The sequence below is a fragment of the Paroedura picta genome, chromosome 9, assembly GCF_049243985.1.
Source record: "Paroedura picta isolate Pp20150507F chromosome 9, Ppicta_v3.0, whole genome shotgun sequence".
In the NCBI taxonomy this organism is placed as follows: Eukaryota; Metazoa; Chordata; class Lepidosauria; order Squamata; family Gekkonidae; genus Paroedura; species Paroedura picta.
In genome coordinates, this window is record NC_135377.1 from 5,755,364 (window position 1) to 5,781,093 (window position 25,730).

General features: G+C 45.8%; 1 protein-coding gene across 1 annotated transcript in view; it reads left to right on the top strand.

Moving 5' to 3' along the window:
* COL22A1 (collagen type XXII alpha 1 chain) overlaps positions 1 to 25,730 on the top strand; it is a 142,652-nt gene that overhangs the window by 71,747 nt on the left and 45,175 nt on the right. Inside the window, exons 13-25 of the mRNA XM_077351434.1 lie at positions 3,674 to 3,727; positions 4,488 to 4,541; positions 5,844 to 5,897; positions 6,624 to 6,677; positions 7,347 to 7,391; positions 8,546 to 8,599; positions 9,258 to 9,311; positions 11,668 to 11,703; positions 12,534 to 12,563; positions 13,145 to 13,198; positions 14,394 to 14,447; positions 17,362 to 17,415; positions 24,523 to 24,576. Coding sequence (XP_077207549.1) covers positions 3,674 to 3,727; positions 4,488 to 4,541; positions 5,844 to 5,897; positions 6,624 to 6,677; positions 7,347 to 7,391; positions 8,546 to 8,599; positions 9,258 to 9,311; positions 11,668 to 11,703; positions 12,534 to 12,563; positions 13,145 to 13,198; positions 14,394 to 14,447; positions 17,362 to 17,415; positions 24,523 to 24,576 — 651 coding nt within the window. The remainder of the gene's footprint in view (positions 1 to 3,673; positions 3,728 to 4,487; positions 4,542 to 5,843; positions 5,898 to 6,623; positions 6,678 to 7,346; positions 7,392 to 8,545; positions 8,600 to 9,257; positions 9,312 to 11,667; positions 11,704 to 12,533; positions 12,564 to 13,144; positions 13,199 to 14,393; positions 14,448 to 17,361; positions 17,416 to 24,522; positions 24,577 to 25,730) is intronic.

The following is a 25,730-nucleotide window of genomic DNA, read 5'->3' on the forward strand; positions in this document are numbered from 1 at the left end:
CCTGCTTGCTTGCAGTTTTATTCTGCTTTCTGTTGCTTTGCAGGACAGGGCAGCTCTCTCTCTCCATCTCTCTCTCTCCATCTCTCTCTCTCTCTTTCTCTCCTCCCCCCCCCCCCTCTGTCTGTGCTGCAAGAAATCATTATGGGGCTGGGCTGCCATCTATGGGCTCACTTAGCACAGTGGCAATAATTCCAGCAAGTATAAATGCCTGCTGGAAAGAGCCATTGAGTGACGCCTGGTTATGGACATCCCATAGGGTTTTCATAGAGATGAAGAAGCGTATTGGCCTCACCTTCCTCTGCATGACAACCAGCGTTCCCTCTAAGCTGTGTACATGAGTGGTCGCTCATTGGAACAAGAAACCCTGCTCAGCAACAATCTGGAGCCGCACAGGGCCTTGAACCATCCATGGTCCATTTGAAAGTTAAAGCAATTCTATTCTGCTCAGGATGAGAACTGCACTGAGCAGGGGGTGTGACTAGATGGCCTGTGTGGCCCCTTCCCACTCTAGGATCCTATGAGTCTAGTTCAGCAGTGGAATGGGCTGCCTAAGGAGGTGGGGAGTTTCCCCTCACTGGCGGTCTTCAAGCAGTGTCTGGATAGATCCTTCTCCTGGGTGCTTGAGGCTAATCCTGTATTGAGCAGGGGGTGGGACTAGATGGCCTGTGTGGCCCCTTCCAACTTTATGATTCTATTCTAGTCTATCCCTGAATAAAAGCTGGAAAAGATTTACTTTTATTAGGGTCAACAATACCAGTAGCTAAAACAGACTCTCTAATCTGTATCTGGTTCAGACAATACCGGGTTAAAAAAAATGCAGGTAAGGTATTCTCCTCAATTTCTTTTTCCTGACTAAACCAGTCTGAATGCACACCCTAGATATTATCACAGCTAAATATAAAACAGATGGCACCATTTTTTTTAAGGTTCTGTGAATGTAAACAAATCAAACTAGTGGGAAGAGTTTATGGATTTTTATTTGCTGATGGAACTGCAGTTCCAAAGTTGTTGGCGTTTTTTTTTAATTGTTTCCTTTTAGGGTACATCTCCTGAGTCAAGTGATTAGTTGTGCTAAATGGTTTTACTGATTATTGACACACATACCCGTAGCCAATATATTAATGGGTGCTTAATCTAATTAAGCTAATAGATTTCTGTCCCCCCCCCCCTTTTTTTGTGAGAGGGCCAAATGTTCACTGGGAAGGTTTACTGCCACAAGATCAACAACCTGACTTTTGAGTTTATGGTCCTTCTGCAAAAGAGAACGCAATTTTGTGGGCCAGAAGGAGCTCGGGATCACCTTATGGATCTGAACACCGGAGGGGTGTGATACGAGCAGACTGAGAGTCAAGGGAGAAAGAGGTGTAACAGCTGCGGATGTTTTCCTATTTAAAGTGCAAGCAAATTAAAAAAAAACCAGTTTGGGACGTGATGGAGTAGAACAAGCTAGAGACCTTGATATGCTGCTCGAGACACATCCATCTAAATCAGGGGTAGTCAAACTGCGGCCCTCCAGATGTCCATGGACTACAATTCCCAGGAGCCCCTGCCAGCATTCGCTGGCAGGGGCTCCTGGGAATTGTAGTCCATGGACATCTGGAGGGCCGCAGTTTAACCACCCCTGATCTAAATGCTGGTAGTTTTCCACATATTAGGTTGGATCCATGCTGCAAAAGGAATCCAGAAGAAGAAGAGTTGGTTCTTCTCTACACAGAGGCAGGCCATGGCAAACCACCTCTTGCCTTGAAAAACCTACGGATTCACCATAAGTAATTTGACAGCAGCAACAATATCAAAGTAGCTGACTTGAAAGGCCGGGACGTTGCGATTAGAGAGGTCAGCCTCCAGGCACAGCCTGGAGATCTTCCCAAATTACAAACCATCTCCAAGCTACTGAGATATGCTCCCCTAGATAAACTGGCTGATTTGGAGGGCAGTCTGTACAGCAACACTTCCTTGCTGCACTACATCCCCGCCCCAAAATACACCCTCCCCAGTTTCCCACCTTCCCTTCTCCTGGAATTTCTCATTCTGGAGTCTGCAACCCTAACAGAATTTTACTGAAAGAAGAAGTAGAGCTGTGTTGTTTTTTTTTAAAATACTCTGCTGTTCACTACTCAAAGGAGCCCCAAAGCAGCTAACAAACCTCTTTTCCTTCCTCTCCCTACAAGAAGTAGGTCAGGCTGAGAGAGCCCCAAGAGAACTGCTTTGTGAGAGCAACCCTAAGAGAACTGTGACTAGAGCAAGGTCCCCCAGATGGCTGCATGTGGAGGAGTGGGGAATCAAACCCAGCTCACCAGATTAGAGTCCACTCCTTTTAACTATTGCATCATGCTGGCAAGGCAAGGCAAGGCAAGGCGTACTGAAGGAAAAGAAATGGTTAACAAGAGAGCAAGTGGTGATTGTAGATCCATGATACGAATATTCCTTTTATTTTGAAGTGGTGTGTGGTAGGGAATCAGACCAAAGGCAGAATATTCACAGGTGTGACTGTTTCTATCATCCTCTGTGGTCATCTCTGGCAACATTACTCAGCTCAACAGTAAAAGCCCCAGAGAATTTCTCCGTACTGAAACAGGCAAGTGGAGGAAGGAACAATTACCTTCCTGAAGCCCTTGATGGCCTCAATAACCAGTGCAGCAAGCTGAAACTCCCAGGAGGTTTTATGGTGTCACTCGCTGATTTTTTCCCCCCTTTCATTTCCAGAACATCTCTTTCTTTCTTTCTTTCTTTCTTTCTTTCTTTCTTTCTTTCTTTCTTTCTTTCTTTCTTTCTTTCTCTCTCTCTCTCTCTCTCTCTCTCTCTCTCTCTCTCTCTCTCTCTCTCTCTCTCTCTCTCTCTCTCTCTCTCTCTCTCCCTCCCTCCCTCCCTCCCTTCCCTCCCTCCCTCCCTCCCTCCCTCCCTCCCTCTTTCTTTCTTTCTTTCTTTCTTTCTTTCTTTCTTTCTTTCTTTCTTTCTTTCTTTCTTTCTTTCTTTCATTCTTTCTTTCTTTCATTCTTTCTTTCATTCTTTCTTTCTTTCTCCTGCATCTCTTAAAGGATAAGTCAGCCCCGTGGGCAAATGACAGGTTTGGTAGACGGAAACGGGATTTATTCCTATGCTTTGCACCTGTCCCCAAACTGTGATTGATCCCTGTTTTAGAAGAGAGGGGCCTTGGTCTGATTTGCATATGAAATCCCCACATGCTGTACGATGGACGTTACATCGTATTGTGAATGAACAAAATAATAATAGATGCAAAGGGGGCAACAATACAAAATCCATGTTGACTAGGGGAAAGACAGACAGACTGTCCTGGAGTACAGTTACTTATTTAGAGGTACTAAACCTCTGAATCCTGAAGTCAGGAGGCAACATCAGGGGAAGGCCTCAGCCTCTTTGCCCTGTTGTTGCCTCTCCAGAGGAACTGGTTGGCCACTGTGTGAGACAGGATGCTGGACTAGATGGACCACAGACCTAATCTAGTGGGGCTCTTCTGATTCTTTTATAAAGCCCTCGGCCTCTTTGCCCTACAGTTGGCCCTCCAGAGGACCTGGTTGTCCACTGTGTGAAACAGGATTTTCTAGCTCTGGTGCTTTCTGAAAAATGGAATTTCTTGCTTCTTACTGTATGCTAGCTGCCATTTTTTTTAGCCAAGCTGCATTCCGTGTTTTCCCTTTCTCTTTTGTTTTAGGGTGAAAGAGGACCTCAAGGCTTACCTGGGCTGATGGGTGAGAGAGGAGAAAAGGTAAGCCATCCATCAGAACAAGGAAAAAGAGTCACGAGAAAGCAGGGTAGCTTCCAGCCCCAGAAGATTGGCTTAAGAATACTGAGACTAATAGTCATATAGTATTTGTTATGTGCTTTTCCTACGTATCTCAGAACATACGTTGGACCTGCAAGGACAGTTTTCATGGAACTGAACTTTATTGTTTTGGAGGGATCACTTGGGCATGAAATTGGGGTCACCGTGGGTGGGCAGGTAGTTGTGAGTTTACTGCATTCTGCAGGGGGTTGGACCAGACGACCCTGGAGGTTCCTTCCAACTCTATGATTCCATGAGAGAAAGATTTCCCACCCACCTTTTCCCAATCATTAGCATTTTGGACTCTTAACCTGAAAGCTGCCTAAACAAGCAATGGCTGGACAGCCCCTGGAATAATATGAGCATAGTATTTTGCGGGAAAGTGTTCAAATATGCAGTCTGCCATCTGCAAGCTGGAGGGGAAACAGGCCAATACCAAGGGGAGCCATTTGGACTGACCCAGATATGGTGGACAAGCCAAGCCAAGATGGCAGTCCCCATCTGTCACACTGATGGCCATTTAACTAGTAATGAAATCCTGTTGGGTTGGGACTCCCTGGAGACCACTGATGAATGCCGCTCATGCAAAAGCCATTAGTCTTGCCGTGTGCATGCATCCTACTACTGTGCTTTCAACTAGTGCTAATTTTATGCTGATGACGGTTGCCCATTAATGTCGCAATGATAATTTTTATTATTTCAGGGATCCCTCGGTACACCTGGCATCCCGGGGAGAGATGGCAGTAAAGGAGAAACAGTAAGCTTATGTCTCCCAGCCTCGTAATCTTCTTTTCCTCCTAATGGAAACCTCATAGCCATGAGTCAAAGTGTATCGAGTAGAACACGTCTGTGAAATTAATGTGGCCCTTTTGAATGACAGAGGAAATAAAAGATGATGGGTTAATGATGATAGCAGGCAGGAATTGGGGCCAAATCAACAGGCGGTCTGCACAGATGGGTTGCTTTTGGAGCAGGAAGAGCAAGGTTCTTTGCCATTCATTAGAACACTCTTAGGGAGAGCTGGGGAAATCACAGTGCTGGTGATGGAACCAAGCCACTCCTCCCCGAGCAAAGATTTGCCAGCTTTGAATAGAATGGGTTCAGGTGCCACACAGAAGCAGGTGTCAGTGACAGCCCTGGAAGCGAGTTGACGTTGAACGATGGTGAAAATTTGTGAGAGAATGAGAGAGACCTTTTCAATTACACCTGGGCCACTTGTGCTTTGCCAACTGGAAGAGCACATGATGAATAATCCTCAAGGTAAATGCAGCTGCAATTCCGTATCAGTTGTCCTGGATTTTTTTGAGGGCATGCATGCATGCATACAGGTCTGAGTACTGACCTGTTTGCACAAAAGGGCTACCATGAACAGGAGGAAGTATGATAGGGGTTTCTAAAATTGTACAGGAGGCTGGAAGAATGGATAGGTCTCCAGACCCCTGCAGGGAAGTTAACAACCTCCATTCCTGTGTTCCTGCACTGAGAAGTTCCAGATTACAACAACATTTGGGTTCTTGTGTGATTTCACACCCATTCCACTTACTGATTATACATGGTTTAGGCTTTCAGTGCATGGTTGAAGCCCTTTCGGTGGGTTGGCTCTCTGGCAAAGGTTCTGAAAGAAAGTCTTGACCATCCTTCCCAAGATCTTCATTTCTCACAGAGTTGCAGCTTGGATTGTAAGCCATGTCAACATTAGGCCCAGCTCTGAGAGGTTGTTGTTTGGGTCCTTCAACTGGGCAAATAGCAGGTGAAGTTGGGGAAATTGCTGATGTGGAAAATAACGATCCTTCTCAAATCATGGCCCTGATCCAACCTCTCAGGGTACAATTTAAAAGAATCACTAGGCTTTACCTTTCTTCCAACAACATAAGGACCCACACCAGGATAACAACAAGAAAACCAGTACATCATAAAAATCTATTGAACCTCACAGTGTGGGATTAAGCATGTATGTCTCCAGGTTGGGTCAGGCTACTGATTGAGCTTGTCATAATACTGAAAGGTCCATAATTAGCAGCAAGTCCATACAGCAAATGTTTCTGTCTTTTTATTAAAGGGAGAGCCTGGACTTTCTGGAGCACCTGGACTCCCTGGACCTGCAGGGCCAAAGGTGAGTCACTCTTCCCAATGACCTTTGGGTGACTGCTCTAGCCTGACTACTTGGCCACTGTATGAGACAAGATGCAGGACTAGACTAACTACTGGTTTATCAAGCCAGATTTATAGTCATCTAGCTATACTTCTGAGATGCCTACATTGATTGGGTCATTTACCATTGACTGGATTGTGTTCCTCAATAATAACTACCCTTATATCTTTGAATGTCTTACAGTACTGAGCCTGCAGGTCTCCCTTTATAATTGTCCCTTCTCCATCAGCCATCTCCTTACGCCTTAATATTGTGTCTATGTGGACTGAGAGTAGCCCTCCGTGCTGATTAAGTATGACACAATCACAATTCAGCTTCTCTCTGCTTTAAGTAGGTTGCCAGATGTCCGTAGAGTTTCTAGCAATTCCCTAGAGACTTTCTGGTTTTCCTGGAAGCAACATCACACCATCACCTCGATGTTCCTACCCCTGTTGGGCTCCTCCTGGGCCTGGCAACTCTTCACTTTTTAAGATCCAGCCAATTTGCTTTTCAAATAAAAAGAAATTGTGCTTTTGCTCCTTCATCGAAGGCTTCACCGGTTTGTGGAATAAGCCTTCAAAACAGTATGGGTTATTTCAGCAGTGGAAGAGAAAGAAGCACTTTTAAAATTCTCTGTTGTAAAAGTAATATATTCATATAAGTTTTCATGAGGATCCTCAACTTTTTATCTTTTGTATTTCTGGCTAGGGAGCTGATGGTCAGCTGGGACCCCCAGGTCGTCAAGGTTACGTTGGAGCACCTGTAAGTATGACTTTCCATTCTGTGTTTGACGCTAGCTGTCCAGTGTTCCATAAGTACAGCCGCATCCTGTGACTATTCAATGTGATGTGGAAAAACTTAATCATATAATATGCGGATTTAGAGTTCTGGAATCTGAGCTGGCCAGAACACGACAGTGTCCATGGATGGATGGATGGATGGATGGATGGATGGATGGATGGATGGGTGGGTGGGTGGGTGGGTGGATGCATGGGTGGGTGGGTGGGGAGAGGGAGGGATGGAGGGAGGGAGAGAGAGAGGGGGGAGAGAGGGGGGGGAGAGATACACACACATTACAAAGCACATCCCACAGTATTCATAACTGCAGCCTCTCTGTGTATACCTGCAGTTCAGTACAATGCACTACATCAGGGGTAGTCAACCTGTGGTCCTCCAGATGTCCATGGACTACAATTCCCATGATCCCCTACCAGCAAATGGAATTGTAGTCCATGGACATCTGGAGGACCCCAGGTTGACTACCCCTGTTCTAGAGAACTTCTTGTCAGAGCCCTTAATCCAGATTTCCCCTTTATAGCAGTTCAGCATGCATGCCAAGGTTGTGTTCAAAGTGGAGCACCCCAGATTTGTTGTTAGCTGCTGGCATACAGAGTAGGAAAACTCATAATTTCCTGTTTTGTTCTTGTTTAGGGTTTGCAGGGAGAAAGAGGAGAAAAGGGACCCCGAGGGGACAAGGTACTAATGAAATACGTCAAATGCATAACGTGGCAGCAATGTGAATGAAACTGTTGAATTTCTGAGTTGCATGTAATTTTATACTGGCAAATGGTGGGTGTCCAGTATCTTTGATGAGAAATCTTTCCTGTGGTGGAAATGCCAGACTGCTGCATGAAATCTAGATATTTGCTTGGATTTCATACCATTGCATTTGATCTGTCGTGCATTTTATATTCATAATTGCTTAGCAATGTTGCAGAGTTTGATCACATGTACACTGAATCACGGGTTATGTAGTCTTTAGACGGTATTGTTTATGAATGTGGGCCATTTTAAAATAGTAGAAATGTTAATTAATCTGTCATGTGTTGGGAATGTAAAGCGTTTCCCACATGATCCCCAAAACGTGGTTCCAATTTTGGAAAGACCAGTGCAATTTCAAAACATTATTGTGAAACATGAAGACAACACATTTTAGCCGGATTACACCACAGGGGCAGTTTGGTGGTCCCTTACTTTTTATTTCTAGGTGACGTTTTTAATACTACCTCTCTAGAGTCTTGCTCTATCTAATCCTGGGAGTAGAAATCTTCAGACGGCCATGTTCCTACTTGGCATGGGAAGGCACTTTAAGACTCCTTCGGGTAGAGAAAAGTGGCATATAAAACCAACTCTTCTTCTTCTTCTCCTCTCAGCCCCATCTCGCTCAAAGGGTGTCTGTTGTGGGGAGAGGAAAGTGAAGGTGAACATAAGCTGCTTTGAGACTCCGTCAGGTAGAGAAAAGCGGCAAATAAGAACCAACTCTTCTACTTGGCATGTTGTGGTTTGAAGAGACAAGTGTAATCAAAGGCAAATCCATGTGAGAACTTGTAACATCTCTAGTTTAGTGTCTTTAGCACCATACTGATATTAGGAATACAGGCACCATCCCAATAGACAGATATGTAACATGGACTTTTGTAGAAAGACTACAACCAGTGTCAGCTTCTGCAATGCTCCCCTTCTTCCATACAGATGGGTAGAAGAGCACTTCCTTATCACTGTTTCCTTTTTGCCTCAGTACAGATCTTGCACAGATTAGTTGTTGGGCGTCAGAGTTCATTCTTGCCAAATGACCAGTTTTACCAAATCTCTAATGGTGAATTAAACTCTCTTTCTGTTCCTTTGCTCAGGGAGAACCAGGACTCGATGGTTTTCCAGGGAAGCCTGGTATGGACGGGCTACAGGTAGGTTAGGAATTGTTTTCTACAATTAGCAGTGAGCTAATAAAATCCCATTATTACAATAAAAGATGACATTCTATTCTATAACTCTCCCCGCTTGTTCAGAGAGAGGTCGGGCATTAATCCTGTAAGAGAGGGAGGAGAGAAAGGCTGGCCAATGGATCAGGGATCTTGGATGGAACCCAGGCTTTGCCCTGGCCTCAACCATATGCCTGGCGGAAGAGCTCCGTCTTACAGGCCCTGCGGAAAGATGGTAATTCCGACAGGGCTCTTAGCTCTTCTGGGAGCTCATTCCACCAGGTTGGGGCCAGGACCGAAAAGGCCCTGGCCCTGGTCGAGGCCAGGTGAACGTCCCGGGGGGCCAGGACAGTCAGTAGATTCATACCAGCAGAGCGGAGAGCCCTGCGGGGGCATAAGCAACCAAATGGTCCTGCAAGTAAAGTTTTACTATCCTCCTGACTTTCCACCTGCTTAGTTTAGAATTTGCACCGTCCCTTGTAGCCACAGATGGCCTTCTGCTTATTTCAATCACTTGGCTGATTACATTGTCGGTGTAAGTTTTTAGTGCACTAAGGATATAATGACCAAGAGCATCAAGTATATGTCTCTTAAATAAATATATGTCTCCTAAATATTAACCAAAATATGAATCTGATTTCAGGGCATCAAAGGGAGCCCGGGACAACCTGGACCCATGGGAACCCCAGGACAAAAGGTAAGGTCCACCTTTATGACAAAAAAAGCAAACAAACAACTGGCTGTATGAAGCATCCCTCTCAAAATTTTCATAACTGCCTTCCTTCCAATGAAATTATGTGGTGAAGGATCTGGACCCAGAGATGGGACAACTCTCCGTCACAACGTAGATTTCCTCTAAGTTTTGGTCATACCCAGAGCCTACCCACAGAACGTTGTTGTGGGTCAGTTGACCACCTACCTGCTGCTACACATGGTACTCTGACCTATGAGCTATCGACGTGATTGTACACAGAATACAATCCTGATGCATGTATGCCTGAGTCTGGAAGAAAGTCTATGGAAGCAATGACAGTGGACACCACTGAACAGGAAACTGAACGAAAGCTTCAGGGCCATTTCGCATGGCTTCAAAGTAGCAGAATGGTTGCTATTTGGAAACGCTACTAATTTGACATAACCCACGACGTCGTAGACAATCTGCAACAATCCTGAATCCAATCAGCAAAAAGCGCTTCGTTGTGGCGCTTTCAGGGGAATCCAGAAAAGTGGATTCACCCTCCGGATAGCGATACACTCCTGCAACCAATCTGCAACAGTAGCGCTAAAGATCTGTGCGTTACCATTGTTGCTGGTTCTTCAAAGTCCCTCCCCCTGGCTCTCTCCTCCAAACTTCCGGCGAAGCGATCGCCATTTTTTTTTCTCCGAGCGAGCGGGGATAAACGCACCGGCGAGCCTCTTTCTGTTTAGAGGCTTCCCTGGCTTCAGTCCTTCACCTTTCGTCACTAAGCACAAACAACTGAAAAGCCCGTTTGCTGAAATAAAGTCCCTTTATTTTTTACAAATAAATTCAGCCGAAAATCGTGCCCGTGAGAGGGGGGGGGGATTTTTTTTTTTATCACTCGAGGCAGCGTGCAAACGATCATACAATCAAACGACAGCTCACATTAGGCAGCTGGATGGGTCTCTCCGTAGCAACGAATCTACCTAGATTCATTGCTATGGGTCGTTTTTTTTTTTAAAAAAACCTTTCTTAAAGGGAAAGGGGCTGTTTGGGAACATGCTAACGGCTGCCCATTGGCTGCTTGACGGCCAGGGGCGGGACGAGCTTGGCAATAGCGCTTCCTTTCTAGCGATTTCTGCCGAGACCGGAAGCCTGTGGGAAACGCTAAAAAACGCAACTGATTCCACTACAAAGGCAGGTATGCATAACGACGAATTCCACTATTTTAAATGGCGATTTTTCATTCCGCAAACAATTTGCAACAAAGATCCCTGTGCGAAAAGGCCCTCAGTATCTAGGAAAGGTTCCCCGCAACCCTCATTTATTACATGCATGGACTTATTCTGTCTAATTCAGTAGGGGAAATCCCAGGGAATCTCCTTGCTCAATCCTACCATTCCACTGATTGAAGTTTCTTTACTTATTCGCTTAAAAGACTTAGACCTCACTTGCCCTTTTGGTTCAAGCTTAAAGTCAAATCCTAAAAGGTCTCTCTCCCTTTAAGTGGCTCTTCCATTGGGGGGAAGAACTTTTTAAGGCCAATGAAGCTTCCTGTCAATCTTCAGGTGCAGCAGGGAGAGATGTGCAGTCAGCCAGAGAATTTAAGGGAATGAACAAAGATGTGGTTGCAAAATGGAAGCTGGGGTCAATTGCCAGAAATCACTCACTCACACGCCAAGTCTGTTCCCTGGAAGAAAATGGCTGCTTTGAATGGTTAAATTAAACCATTGAATTATACTGCACTGAAGCTCCTCCCCTCCTCACCCCAAATCTCACCCACTCCTGATTCTACTCCCAAAGTCTCTAGGTATTTTCCAATCCAGAGCTGGCATCCCCAGCTTTGCTAGACCAGAGATCTGTTTCAGTATAAGACTGCTTTATGTATGTGTGTTGATGTAAGAGAGCCAGTTTGGTGTAGTGGTTATGAGTGCAGACTTCTAATCTGGCAAGCCGGGTTCGATTCTGTGCTCCCCCACGTGCAGCCAGCTGGGTGACCTTGGGCTCACCATGGCACTGATAAAGCTGTTCTGACCAAGTAGGAATATCAGGCTCTCTTAGCCTCCCCTGCCTCACAGGGTGTCTGTTGCGGGCAGAGGAAAGGGAAGGTGAATGTAAGCCGCTTTGAGCCTCCTTCGGGTAGAGAAAAGTGACATATAAGAACCAACTCTTCTTCTTCTTCTTCTTCTTCTTCTTCTTCTTCTTCTTCTTCTTCTTCTTCTTCTTCTTCTTCTTCTTCTTCTTCTTCTTCTTCTTCTTCTTCTTCTTCTTCTTCTTCTTCTTCTGAGAACAAAGGCCTTTTGAAATGTGTCTGAAATTAAGGTAAATCCATGCAGTCATAAAATGTTCTTCTCTCTCTTGCTTTCTTGTGTAGGGCGAAATGGGACCTCCAGGAAAACCCGGCTCAGCAGTAAGAACAATTAACAAATCAGAGCAATGAATAATATTATATGGGTGGGGGATGCAACATGATATAGCCCAATCTCATCAGATGTCAGAAGCTAAGCAGGGTCCTTGGATGGGAGGCCACCAAGAATGGTTCTTCAGAGGAAAGCAATAGCAAGTCACCTCTGCTTCTCACTTGCCTTGAAAGCCTCTTGATTGGGGTGACCTTGGATGGGAGACCACCAAGGAAGGTTCTGCAGAGTAACACAGTGGCCAACCCCCTCTGCTTCTCACTAGCCCTGAAGGCCCCTTGTTAATGGCTCCATATGTCATTTGTGACTTGACGGCATGTAGATAACCTACACATATTTTGTGGTGAGGGCAGAAAATGAGACTTCTTGTGTCTGAGAGAGTGCTCAAGATTTCATATTAAATTGTGGAAATTTGAAACAAAAAAGCCATGATGCTTATAGAAATTGGGGCTCAGGAAAAAAGGGGATCCCAATGAATAATGTTTGAAAAGAGTGCTAGACATTATGGGAGGGTCTTAACCAGGGGTAGTCAAACTGCGGCCCTCCAGATGTCCATGGACTACAATTCCCAGGAGCCCCAAAGGGCTCCTGGGAATTGTAGTCCATGGACATCTGGAGGGCCGAAGTTTGACTACCACTGGTCTTAACCATAAAAGGAGGGACTTTGCCATAACATGAGCATCTGTGGCTGCCATGCATATTCTGTGTCTTTGCCTGTGAGCAGATACCTATACCATTGCAAGAACCCATTGGCCCGTCTTATATGAGAAAACACAGGCTTCTTTTTCCTTTCTCTGTTATATCCATATTATTTTTGTTTCAGGTACAGATTGAAGGCTTGAAAGGAGAACAGGTATGCACCTTGCCCAGGCAATAAGAATATATATATATACCTAATTTTTGAGAGTGTTGAGTCTAACTTACCTATCAAAGTCAATGGTAAAGTCAACAAATCCTACAGAGACGGAATGTTTTGGAGTCATTCCACTCCAAATAAACCTTCATTCATTGCCAGGGAGAGGCTGGCAAGTTGTTTATTTGCCCCCGTAATAGCTTTTATTCAAGGGTTATAGTCATGTAACCCATTTGCCTCTGGCGAGTTCGTGAGAATTCCAAAACGAAATTGCTTTGTCTGTTTTCATTATGCCAGGAGAACCAGGGTGGAGGGAGAAGGGAGAAGGAGAGGAAGATATGCTTCAAAGCTTTTGCTCTGCGGTTTTGTTTTATCTGCAGTATGGCTTCATTCCCTTCCCATTTCAGAGCTTTTTTAAAAAAAACAACACAACCCCTAGACTGTTTGCAAGACCTCTAAGAGAATAGAGATGCTCTAAGAGCTATTGCATTAGTTATAATTCTTTGCAAGCTTATTTGGCAGTTCTGGACAGGTCTGCTGTGTACAGCTGAAAGTATTTTAAAATTGTGTCTTGGTTTCAGGGAGACCCCGGCCCACGCGGATCTCCTGGCCCTCCTGGATCCCCTGGTAGCCCGGTAAGTAGTTTGCTTCCTAAATGTGCTGCTTTCTTTAGAGGTCATCATAAGTTGGCCATCTACGGAGGGAATACCCAAACGCTTCAGCTTGCGTAGGTCTAGGTCTTAGGCCTCAGTTGTTTCCCTTGGAAGGGGATTCTTAACTGGATCTCTGGGTACAAACCCTGGACAAAACCACACCCAAGGGAATAAGGTGGCTATCCTGTCCCTGGCCTGGTGGAAGGAGCTTCCAAGTGAGAACAGGGCCCTGTCAGAACTCCAGCAGTTCCGCAGAGCCTGTAAAATGGAACTCCTCCGCTGGGTCTTCGTTTGAGGCCAGCACAGATATAAATAAGTACATATATAGTGCCCTTTTCACTGTCCATCAGGAAATGCCCTGACAAATACTGGGTTGATTCATGATAGCAGTTTTTTGATTGGGTATGTTCACATTTTACAGTTTTAAAGTGGCAGTAATGTACCCATGTTGTATCCAGAATTGCATAAACGAGACACAATGGTCAATGGACAGCAGAAGAGAAACAATAGAATCATTCATGATACCAAATTTTTAAAAGGTAAAGATAAAGGTATCCCCTGTGCAAGCACCGAGTCATGTCTGATCCTTGGGGTGACGCCCTCCAGTGTTTTCACAGCAGACTCAATACAGGGTGGTTTGCCAGTGCCTTCCCCAGTCATTACCGTTTACCCCCCAGCAAGCTGGGTACTCATTCTACCGACCTCGGAAGGATGGAAGGCTGAGTCAACCTTGAGCTTGCTGCTGGGTTTGAACTCCCAGCCTCATGGGCAGAGCTTCAGACAGCATGTCTGCTGCCTTACCACTCTGCGCCACAAGAGGCTCTAAAAAATTTAGTCAGGCCCAAATGGATGAGAATGTATGAATTCAGAGGAGGGTAGGGTTGCTAAATCCTTTGGATCAGCCAGGGAAGAGTGGGGGGAGGGTGGTTAACTTACCGGGAGTGGAGACAGAAGAATCTGGAAGTAAACATGATGTTACTACATCACCCAGAAGTGTATTAAGATGTGCGGGCAGAAAGAAATACTATAATCCAGTATAACAAACCATGTGCAGATCAGGAAACTGGTTATGTATCCTCAGTCAAAAGCATCACACATTAAAATACATTTCATTGAGGTAGTGAATATCTGTTTTTGCTGGCTTCCGTTTCTGAAAATGTTTTCTTGGTTTTTGCAGGGATCCCCGGGGCCAGAAGGCCAGCCAGGACCTGTTGGGCTACAAGGTCAAAGGGTGGGCAACAACTTTTACTTATAATTTTTTCTCAACTAGTTCATCTATCATCTTTCTATCATCTGTCTGTCTGATTTTTAGTCTGTCACTTTCTGGGGACTCGGGCCAGAATACAATACACCCCCCCCCAACATCATTAAAAAACCCTCCCCTAACAGAAAAAACACAGCATGGGCCAAAAAGATAAAACAAGATTGGTGGTGTAGTCCGTCCTGCAGCCACTAGATCTTACCACGCAGTTTGTGGTGGGCCCCCGTTGTTCCTAGAATTGTACTCTGCTAAAAGGTAAAGGTATCTCCTGTGCAAGCACCGAGTCATGTCTGACCCTTGGGGTGATGCCCTCTAGCGTTTTCATGGCAGACTCAATACGGGGTGGTTTGCCAGTGCCTTCCCCAGTCATTACCGTTTACCCCCCAGCAAGCTGGGTACTCATTTTACCGACCTCGGAAGGATGGAAGGCTGAGTCAACCTTGAGCCGGCTGCTGGGATTGAACTCCCAGCCTCATGGGCAGAGCTTTCAGACTGCATATCTGCTGCCTTACCACTCTGCGCCACAAGAGGCTCTTGTACTCTGCTAGGGTCCCGCAAATCCTTAAAGTGGCCCTGGTACTACAGGGTCCACAAATGCTTCAACCTCTCCTTCAGAGGTCCCTCCCATACCCAAAAGCCACTGTTTCCATGCTTCCCCCCCCCAAAAAAAAAAAATCTCCAGGAATGTTACCACTCAGAATTGGCAACCCCACCTTGGGCCATTCACAGCCCTTATCCAAACTGACTTCACAGAGTAGCTGTGGAAAAGGAGGGAATGTTCATGTAGGTCAACATTTCAAGTTCATGTATTTCAGGCCAGTCATCATGGTCCTAGTGTCATGCATGTGGCTAGAATCAAACTGGAATTTGTCCTTCATCTGTTTGCAAGAAGCCAATGATGGATTCTGTATTTCAGCAGCAGCATGGTAGATACAAAGCAAAACACGAACCGCAGTGGAAGCTGAATTTAGATCCCCCCTCCCCTTACACTACCTTAAAACCTTTCTCAATTTTAAAACTAGTGTTTCAGTGAGAATTTTCTCCTGGGGATTTATGTTTGGGGAATCCAGCTCTTACCTCCCTTTTGTATCCAGGGCCAACGACGCATACCAAGTTGGATCATCAGTTTTGAGTGTCACCTCCTTTCAGGGTTTTGGGCCTCTGAAAACTGAATTTTGTTCTCGTTTCTTCTGGCATGAATCTGTCTCACGCTAGTGATGGCAATTGTACCAGGCATCCAAGGAAATAATTTAACGAACCCTCAAAATAACAAATCCACATTCCAAAATGAGCGGATGCCGTCCCTGGTGGATTGCAAATTCCTCGCTGTGTTATTTCTTTCTCCCCATCCCTGGATTTGATGCTTCACTTTGATTGAGCCAAAGGGCAGCAGGGAAATATGCCTGTATTAGAATAACATATTCCCTTTAAAAAAAAAAAAAACAAGAGGGCATCATTATTTCTCAAGCTCACGTTGTGCCTTTGGAAGATGACGCCTTAAGAACTGCGTTAGCGTGCTGCTCAGGTGGTCGCTCCAAAAAGTTGGCCGGAAAGTGACTTTCCCATAAACTAATCAGGAACACTAATTAAATTTGGTTGAGGATGCATCAGTCTTGAAGTAAGAAGGGGCAGTGGGCTGCATTCGTTCTCAGTGGAAGGAAAGACTCGGGTTACAAAATATTAATGCGCCTAGAGTAGAGAAAGCATTAAAAAAACATTTCCTGGTTTCCTAATGAAAGAATAACATCTACTCATTCATGTCTCTGAGAAGCAAAAAAAAAAAGAATATTTTAATGCTCTGCATCAGCCTTTCCCAACTTCCTTATCGTTGAGAAACCTCTGAAACTTCCTTCAGGCTTCGAGAAACCCCAGAAGTGGTGGCATTGTTCCGCGCATGGTTGGGAAGCATTGCTGTATACACACCCACCCAAGGCTCCTCCCCTTCCCACCCCTTCCAGGCCCATCATTGGCCATTTGGGTGGGGGCGTGGTCAACAGGACCGTATATGGTCATATCACCTGCTAAACGTTTAACAAATGACAAAAAAATAAGATAACTCCCACCGGTTCAGGAAACCCTTCCAGGGCTGTCAAGAGACCCCAGGTTTTAACGAAACCCTGGTTGAGAAAGCTTGCTGTACTTAAAGAAGCACACTATTTTAAAGCAGTGGTTCTCAACCTTCCTAAAGCCGCAACCCCCTTTGGGTCACCGAGGCCTCTGCTGCCACTGCCGTTCGTTCAGAGGCACCACAGCGATTGGCCCCAGGAGGGCTGGGAGGCGGGCTCTGTTGTGTCCCTATAGGGCCAGCCAAGGTTGCACGTGGGGCATGGTAGGGGAGTGTTGCGGGTGTTCAGTGGAGAGGTTGAGCGGCCTCCGCCACAAGCCGCTCACCTGGGGAGGAATCTGTCAGTGGTGGCAATGTGGTGGCAGCCTCGGCGACCCCTGGGAAAAGGGTCACTCGACCTCCCTAGGGGTCACGCCACCCAGGTTGAGAACCGCTGTTTTAAAGGGACTGATTCCACAATTTTTTTTGCTGTAGATGTCATTCATGTTAGAAGTCTGATCACCATTGGTGATGTTGTTGTCGTTAGGTGCAAAGTCATGTCCGACCCATCACGACCCCATGGACAATGATCCACCAGGCCTTCCTGTCCTCTACCATTCCCCGGAGTCCATTTAAGCTCACACCAACTGCTTCAGTGACTCCATCCAGCCACCAGACATTGGTGATACCTACAGCTTTCGGAGCAGGGTCTGTGCCACTGCCAAATCTGTCTATGTATCACCCAGTTTCTTAGTGTATGCCATTTGGATGTGTCGATAGCCCTTGAACCTGCATCTTCTCCTGTTGTTGGTAGTGTCTGATACTTTGTTTGATGTTTAGGGTAAGAAGGGCGAACCTGGTCTTCCGGGAACAGATGGTCTTCCTGGACTTATGGTGAGTCACATTGATATATTTCCCATACTCTGACGTATCTGTGCATCATATTTAATGGCAGGAAGCAGTTTTTTTCCCAGGTGAATGCCCAGTGACTTGAGCAAGGTGGGTTTCCATGGCCTTCTTTCATGAAACAACCATAATCTTCCTTAGTGGCTTCCCACACGTGTACTAATCATGGCAGACGATGGATAGAATGGAGAGATGGGGGCATCCTCTTTCGGAACCCCTGGACATGGACCCCATGGTCCAATCGCTGTGAAATTCAGAGGGGGGTCAGGGAACAGCTTCCCGGAGCTACCTTAAACTTTTGGAGGCTGCAACTGGAACCTCTACTCCCCCATGCCCCAGGAAAGGCGGGAATACCAGACTTCCCATTAAAGTCAATGGCGCCATTGACGTTAATGGATGCCGTAGCCGAATCGGTCCGGATTAGACCCCTGGTGCAGAAGCCTATGTCAAGTTCTGCTAAACTCAGGCTAGAGCCAAAGAAAGAAAGACATTTTCTTTTTAACACCCGCCATCAGGTCCCCATACGTCAGCCTGGCGGAACAGCTCTGTCTTGCAGACCCTGTGGAACTATTTACGGTCTGATCTCTCTTGGCAGAACATTCCACCAGGCTGAGACCAAGGTCTAAAAGGCCCTGGCTCTGGTTGAGGCCAGTGTGGTCAATCTCAACCAGGTTTATTAGTAAATCAGAGGTTATTTCAGAGCTCCGCAGGGGTTACTCCAGTAGGGGGAGGGGTTAATATATTTCTGCCATTTTTTTTTTTTGCTGTAGATGTCATTCATGTTAGAAGTCTGATCACCAGTGGTGATGTTGTTGTTGTTAGGTGCAAAGTCGTGTCCGACCCATCGCGACCCCACGGACAATGATCCTCCAGGCCTTCCTGTCCTCTACCATTCCCCAGAGTCCATTTAAGTTTGCACCGACTCCTTCAGTGACTCCATCCAGCCACCTCATTCTCTGTCGTCCCCTTCTTCTTTTGCCCCTGATCGCTCCCAGCATTAGGCTCTTCTCCAGGGAGTCCTTCCTTCTCATGAGGTCGCCAAAGTAGACATCCACTATCAGTCAGCTACTGAAAAATGTAATTTCTGGCTCTCCCAACTTCTCAGGAGTTATCTATTAGTTGATTTTTCTACTAACTTGGTGAAAAAAAAATATGCTGATGGAAGCATTCAGGAATGGATATTTTTGATTTTTTTTTTTTTGGCCTTGGCATTAGCACCGCTACTGCCTAGCTTGCAAATTTTATGTTAATCCAACCCAAATGCCATCAGGGGAATTGATAATTGATTGGCCCTCAGCTCTTCCTTTTCCCGTTAAGGAAGGAAACACTGACTGTCTATCCACCCCCATATTTCCTCAGCAGCAGCATCATTTTATTGCATGTGGAAGATTACCAGCATCTAAAATATATACTTTGCAAAATCCTTGCAGCTGGGCTGTAAGAATCAAACAAACAAAGAACTTGGGCAAAGCTTTGACTGAGTTTTCCTTGGAGAGCTGTAGTTTGCTGTCATATAGGGGGAAATTGAATTTATTTTCTTTATGGTTTTGACCCCCAGTCTGGTTTGATATCACATAGAATCATAGAATAATAGAGTTGGAAGGGAACTCAAGGGTCATCTAGTCCAACCCCCTTCACTTTGCAGGACAATCACATCCCTGACTGAGTGAATCAAACCTATGAGTCTTCACCTGAACCTTTGTTTTCTTGCATTTTCCTCTGTAAAATGCATGCATTTTAATCTTATTTATATATTAACTAGAGGCCAAGCCCATTGCATTCGGGAATACAACGGGTGCTAAATTAGGGGGGTGAAGGTGGAAGAACTCTGTGGTAAGCCTCCCCCTCCCCCCAGGACCTGGAAAGGCTGCAGGCAGCTGTTACGGAACTCACCAACAGGGGCATCTCTCACGTGGCAGGGATCCGTAGCCTCCGAGCCTCAGAGGGAAGTGGAAGGAGGAGGGTGTGGTCAGAGGTGGGCGATGAAAGGTGATTGGCTGGCCGCTGGAAGGACAGGCAAGCCGGTTGGAGGAGCTCAGGGGCTGGACAGCCACCCTGAGTGGGTGTTAAGCACTGAGTGGCATTTAAGCCATGAGACACGCTCCCCCTCCAAGGCCTTACCAGAAATATATAGTGGAACAGATAATCAGCACAATATTTTATGCTTTCCTTTGACTGCTTTTGAGCTGAATGTATGTTTTTATATATTTTAATTTTTTTGTGAAACTGCACAGCAATCTCAAAAACTATTAGAGCCAGTTTCGTGTAGTGGTTAGGAGTGCAGACTTCTAATCTGGCATGCCAGGTTCGATTCTGCGCTCCCCCACATGCAGCCAGCTGGGTGACCTTGGGCTCGCCACGGCACTGATAAAACTGTTCTGACCGAGCAGGAATATGAGGGCTCTCTCAGCCTCACCTGCCTCACAGGGTGTCTGTTGTGGGGAGAGGAATGGGAAGGGGACTGTAAGCCGTTTTGAGCCTCCTTCGGGTAGGGAAAAGCGGCATATAAGAACCAACTCTTCTTCTTCTTCTTCTTCTTCTTCTTCTTCTTCTTCTTCTTCTTCTTCTTCTTCTTCTTCTTCTTCTTCTTCTATTAGTATAATCGTGGTATATGGATATTTCAAATAAATTAATATTTATCACGCTTGAGAACGGCCGCTTCGGACACCAAAGCGCCAATCCCTAGCATAGCGCAGGGGGTTGGACTAGATGACCCTGTAGGTACCTTCCAACTCTAGGATTCTATGATTCTAACTCTAGGCTAAGAAATTCCTGGAAATTAGGGAGTGGAACCAGGAGGAGGGTGGGATCTGAAGATGGGAAAGACCTCAGTGGGGTGTCCCACCCTACAGTCCACCCTTCAAAACAACCATTTTTTCCGGGGAAACTGATCTTCTGTCATCTGAGGGGAAATGTGAGACAGCTCACCCAGATGCAGATGGAGAAAACAGTGATTTTTTTGGGTGACTCTTATGTGGTGTTTCCTTAAATGTGTTGCTGAGATTCAGGGCCCAGCCCTGAAAAAATAACACACAAGAAAAATTAAGTCTTTTCATCATGGGGCAAGAAATCTCAAACTTGTCACTTCCGATTAAGTCACAAATGCAAACTAATAGTCCTCTGCTCTCCTCCTGAAAACACGAGGATCTCTCCAGAGGAATTTGCTCTGCCTGAATCCGGTTCTGCATCCTTAATCGCCCCGGGCCAATTCAGAGCAATTGGGCTTGTTTTGTTTCATTGAGAAAGCGATTTATTTTCTAAAATAATGTCTGCCCTTTGCTCGTGAACCTGCCTTGTTTATTAATAACCTGGGCTCATTCAGGCTATTATAAAGCAAGTACTTAAGATGATTAAAACGGCCAGTCAGTTGAATGCGGCCGACTGCACTCTGGAATCGCCGAGAATTTAGCATTTTGTTGTAATTTTCCTACTATTATATTAGTGTTCAAAGCCTGGATGTTAGCACACAAAACCAATGGTGCTTTCTATGGCCATCCATTAGCATAAGTGTTCTGATTTCTCCAAGGCATAAAGCCTTCTTGCGGTCTCCCCCAAGAGGTATTCAAATATCGTCCTGGCAGATTCACACTCCAAGTTTACACATCACAGGAAGCCTAGAGGAGATGACAGCAGGGACCAGCACCCTTTTAACAATGGCGGGCTGGTTCAACGTGGCAGGGAGGGGCAAGTATTGGCTGGAATTATGACCAAAGTTGTGATCACATGGCTTCTCTCCCATTTAAAACATCTCCCCAGAAGTGTCTTCTTTGACCTTGTTTCCATTTTAGGGTAGAGGCAGTATAGATGACCTGGTCACATTCTGGCCATGCTCTGAGGCCCTGCTTGAGGTGCCCCCTGTTGGAGAAACAACAGCCTGCCAAAAGTCTAGTTCAGGGGTGGCCAAACTGGGGGCCATGTCATCCATGGGCATCTGGAGACCCATAGTTTGGTCACCCCTCGTCTAGTTAACGCAAATATGGCCAAAACAGTAGTTTAGTCCAGCGGTCCCCAACCTTTCTCAGGTCGTGGACCGCCTCCGGAGTGAGGGAAGAGCCGACGGTCCGGATGCTGCGAAAACGTGCACGCGCAATTGCCGCGCATGCGTGTTTTCACCACCAGGTGGCGGTAACGCGCATGCGCGGCAACTGCACGTGCATGTTTCACCACTAGGGGTGCTAACGCGCATGCGCGGCAACAGCGCACATGCGTGTTTGCGTCACTGCCATGCCGGCGGCTTCGCCTGCCTCTTCCTTTCCTTCTTGCTGCCGGCGGGGGAAGGCAGGCGTGGCTGGCTGCGGCCCGGTGCCGTGGCCTTTGCGGCCCACTACCGGGCCGCGGACTCAGGGTTGATAACCCCTGGTTTAGTCCACTTGTGCACTACTACTGCTATTACTATTACTATTACTATTACTATTACTATTACTATTACTATTACTATTACTATTACTATTACTATTACTATTACTATTGTATTTTATTTATCTACAGCCCTCTCCAATCAGGCTAGAAACAGTGTACAACAGCCATGGTACAAAATTCTTTAAAAACCCAAGAACAATAAAAACAATAACAAACATAGAACCGTATTCTAAGTGCTCTGTTAATTTCTTCGGCCTTGCTTCTATTCCTATCTCTCTTCCTGATATCTGTAGTCAAGACTGAAGAGAGGACACTTGACTTTATGCAATCCCGAGCCTCAACTGAGCATCCATCGTAATGTGATCTCATCTTTGCTGAAGAACTCTTGCAGTCCCACCCTGTCACAATGCAGTATTTTGGCTCAATCCAGGAACCTGAGGGGACGAACTGGAACCCACTTTAACAACTTAAATGGCACTTGAAGCATTTTGAAATTCAAAAACAACAAAATGTTTTATTTATCATAGAGGGGAATGGTCAAATGAAATCAGAGGTTGACTTCCTTGGCAGGCCTTGGATAGTTTGGCTGAGTCAGCACCTGCAACTTTGCTTCTCTTCTATCACTCAGAATTTGATGACAGCCCGTATGCAGTTATTTTTCTAAGTAATGCGTCTGTTGCAGGAATATTGCATTTTCCGCATAATTATAAGCAGCAGCATTTTGGTATTGGCAAACATCTCTGTCGGCTCCTTTTTCAATCCAATTTCTGATCATCTATTGCCCTCTGCTGGCAAGATACTGGATTGGTTGTTTTGTTCTGTTTCCCAGTATATGCATACATACAACATAGTATTCTGATCAGTTGGCACTTTGTCTAAATTTGTTGGACCTTTCAATGCCCCCCTCCATATCCCTTTGATTTCTTTTAATTATTGCTGCTTCTAAATGCATCTGATACTGCAGCCCCAGAAGAGGGGTGCACTTACTGGGAGCAGGAGAAACTCTGGAAATTAACACAATGTGCCTATGTGGCCAGGAATTCACACAGACACATCAGATACCACTGGGAGCCAGTTTGATGTAGTGGTTAGGAGCGCGGACTTTTAATCTGGCATGCCAGGTTTGATTCTGCACTCCCCCACATGCAACCAGCTGGGTGACCTTGGGCTCGCCACGGCACTGATAAAACTGTTCTGACTGAGCAGTGATATCAGGGCTCTCTCAGCCTCACCCACCCCACAGGGTGTCTGTTGTGGGGAGAGGAAAGGGAAGGTGACTGTGAGCCGCTTTGAGCCTCCTTCGGGTAGGGAAAAGCGGCATATAAGAACCAACTCTTCTTCTTCTTCTGGGGGATGGGGGGTGACGTTATTGCTCTATGGCAGAATTATTTTCTAACCACAAAGTTTTGCCCCCAAACCAGAGCATCTCCCCCCTGATATCCTTGACATACCTACATCATATCAAGGTCACATAGGCACATAGCATGAATTTCTGGTATTCTTCTACAAGAGAGTTTAATTGGAGAGATACTGCCTGAGAGTGGGGAAGCCCCGCCTCCAACCAGGGGGGTTGGCAACTGCAGGCTGCTATAAGCTTGAGGCTAGACCACTGCAATGTACTCTGTGTGGGGCTGCCCTTGAAGAGGATTGGGAAGCCGCAGTTTGTAGGAAATGCAGTAGCAAGGCCCTTAATGACTGAACCTCGTCTCCTGCTGGAAACCCATACAGCTGCTCCATCCAGCAGACAACTTGCTTCCTGCAGCACTCCCCACTGAAATGGTCCTTATGACAGCAAGTCAATCAGGTCGAAGGCTTTCTTGGTGGTGGACTCAGAAATAGTTTTCCAGAGTGAGTTGGGAGGAGCCTTCACTGGCTGTGTGCAAGAGAGGCTTATTTCAGAGGACATGTGGTGGAGGATGGGGTAGTTGCATGGGCAGCACCTGGGAAGGGTAGCGTTTCTGGGGATGTGACATCATATCCTGAGCGATGCTCAAGAGATTTCCTCAATCTCCATGACAAGGGGGATAAGGACTGGGGAGATTTCTGGAGCACCGTGGAGGTTGCAATATAAGGGTGGAGAATTGGAGATTGTGATGATGCTTTTGTGTGACATTCTAGGAAATGGCCTTTACCATTCGCAGAACCTTGACCATTCCTAGTGTGCTTCAGCTGATGCTTTTCCCATTCCATATGTTCTCCCTTTCCTCATATCATCAAAGATTGCAGTTGAAGGTTGAGGGTGGAGATTTGCCTGCTGTGGATGGGAAAATGGCAAGTTTAAGTTCTAGTATTCCACATTTAAATCACTGTCTTCTACAACATGAAGTCTGCTAGATCACGGGTAGTCAACCTGTGGTTCTCCAGATGTCCATGGACTACAATTCCCATGAGCCCCTGCAAGCATTTGCTGCATTGTAGTTCATGAATATCTGGAGGACCACAGGTTGACTACCCCTGTGCTAGATGACCTTGGGCCAATCACTGTTCTCTCAGAACTCTCTCAACCCCACCTACTTTACAAATTGCCTGCCATGGGAGAGGAAGGTACAGAAATGTAATGAAGAAGAGGAAGAAGAGGAAACCCATTGGATTAAGATTTCCCCACCGTTGACCTGTAGAGATGAGAAAAGTTGAACTTGTTGCTTGTCCTTCCTGAATTGTAATTATTAAACAACTGGAAAAGATGTCTAGGTCAACAACTTCTAAGTAACTCACTCTTCGTGCATCTCTTCACAGGGTCAGACTGGACCTCCTGGAGTTGCTGGCCCTCCTGGACCTTCCGGACCTCCAGTAAGAGCTTTCTCTCCTTTTGAAGACTGATAAACTGTAGGCAAGCTGACAACCTCAAACAAGCCACAAGCATCTAGATCTGAGCCCATTTTGTAGTTCATCTTCCCTGGAGGTTATTTTTATTAGGACTTCTTCATGAGTTGTCCTCCTAGAATTAACTAGAATAATTGCAACTCATTACAAGGCAAATTTATGTGCTCACATCATATGTGTTCACTCTCAGTTTGCAATGGTGTAATAGTAGGCCAGGCTGGATTCTGGAGAATTTTGGTGGAGGGATCACTTGGGCATGATATTGGGGTCACCTTGGGTGGGCAGGTAATTGTAAGTTCCTGCATTGTGCAGAGGGGTTGGACTAGATGATCCTGGAGGTCCCTTCCAACTCTATGATTCTATGATTCTAGTAGGCTTCTTGTTGAAAACAGAGGCCGTAGCAACCATTAGAAGAAACAAGATAAACATCCAACAGAATATACTAATCTATAAAATGAAACATTTACAATAAGAGTAAGATTTACAATTGTGACGGAAATTAAATGCATTCAGTTAATGGATGATTAACTGGAAACAAACCTTTTCCTGATAATTACAGAAGATAATATCAAGCTGGCAATCTTCTGAGTAACAGAGGGAAAAAACTCAGATGACATTAGAATCAGTTATGATCGAATAGAGTCATATAAAGCAGGGGTAGTCAACCTGTGGTCCTCCAGATGTCCATGGACTACAATTCCCATGAGCCCCTGCCAGCTGTGGTCCTCCAGATGTCCATGGAATACAATTCCCATGAGCCCCTGCCAGCATTTGCTGGCAGGGGCTCATGGGAATTGTAATCCATGGACATCTGGAGGACCACAGGTTGACTACCCCTGATATAAAGGACAATACAGCAAATAACGGATAAGGTCATTGCTGAGTTTGCACTGGATCTGTGGAAGGAAGAGAGTGACCAGCCCTTCAACCGTTGCTTGCTTATGTTGTTTGAAACCAAGGTTTGATGTTAACATTTTAAAGGAAGGGTCCTTGTTTTTAGAGGACATGTATTATTTTTTATTTTAAAATTCTGATGAGCAGAGCAAGGGTACCGGTTTCAAATAACAAAATGCCCTGGGAGGCAAAGGGTTAATCACCCTCGCCCTTTCCTGCATGGCCCT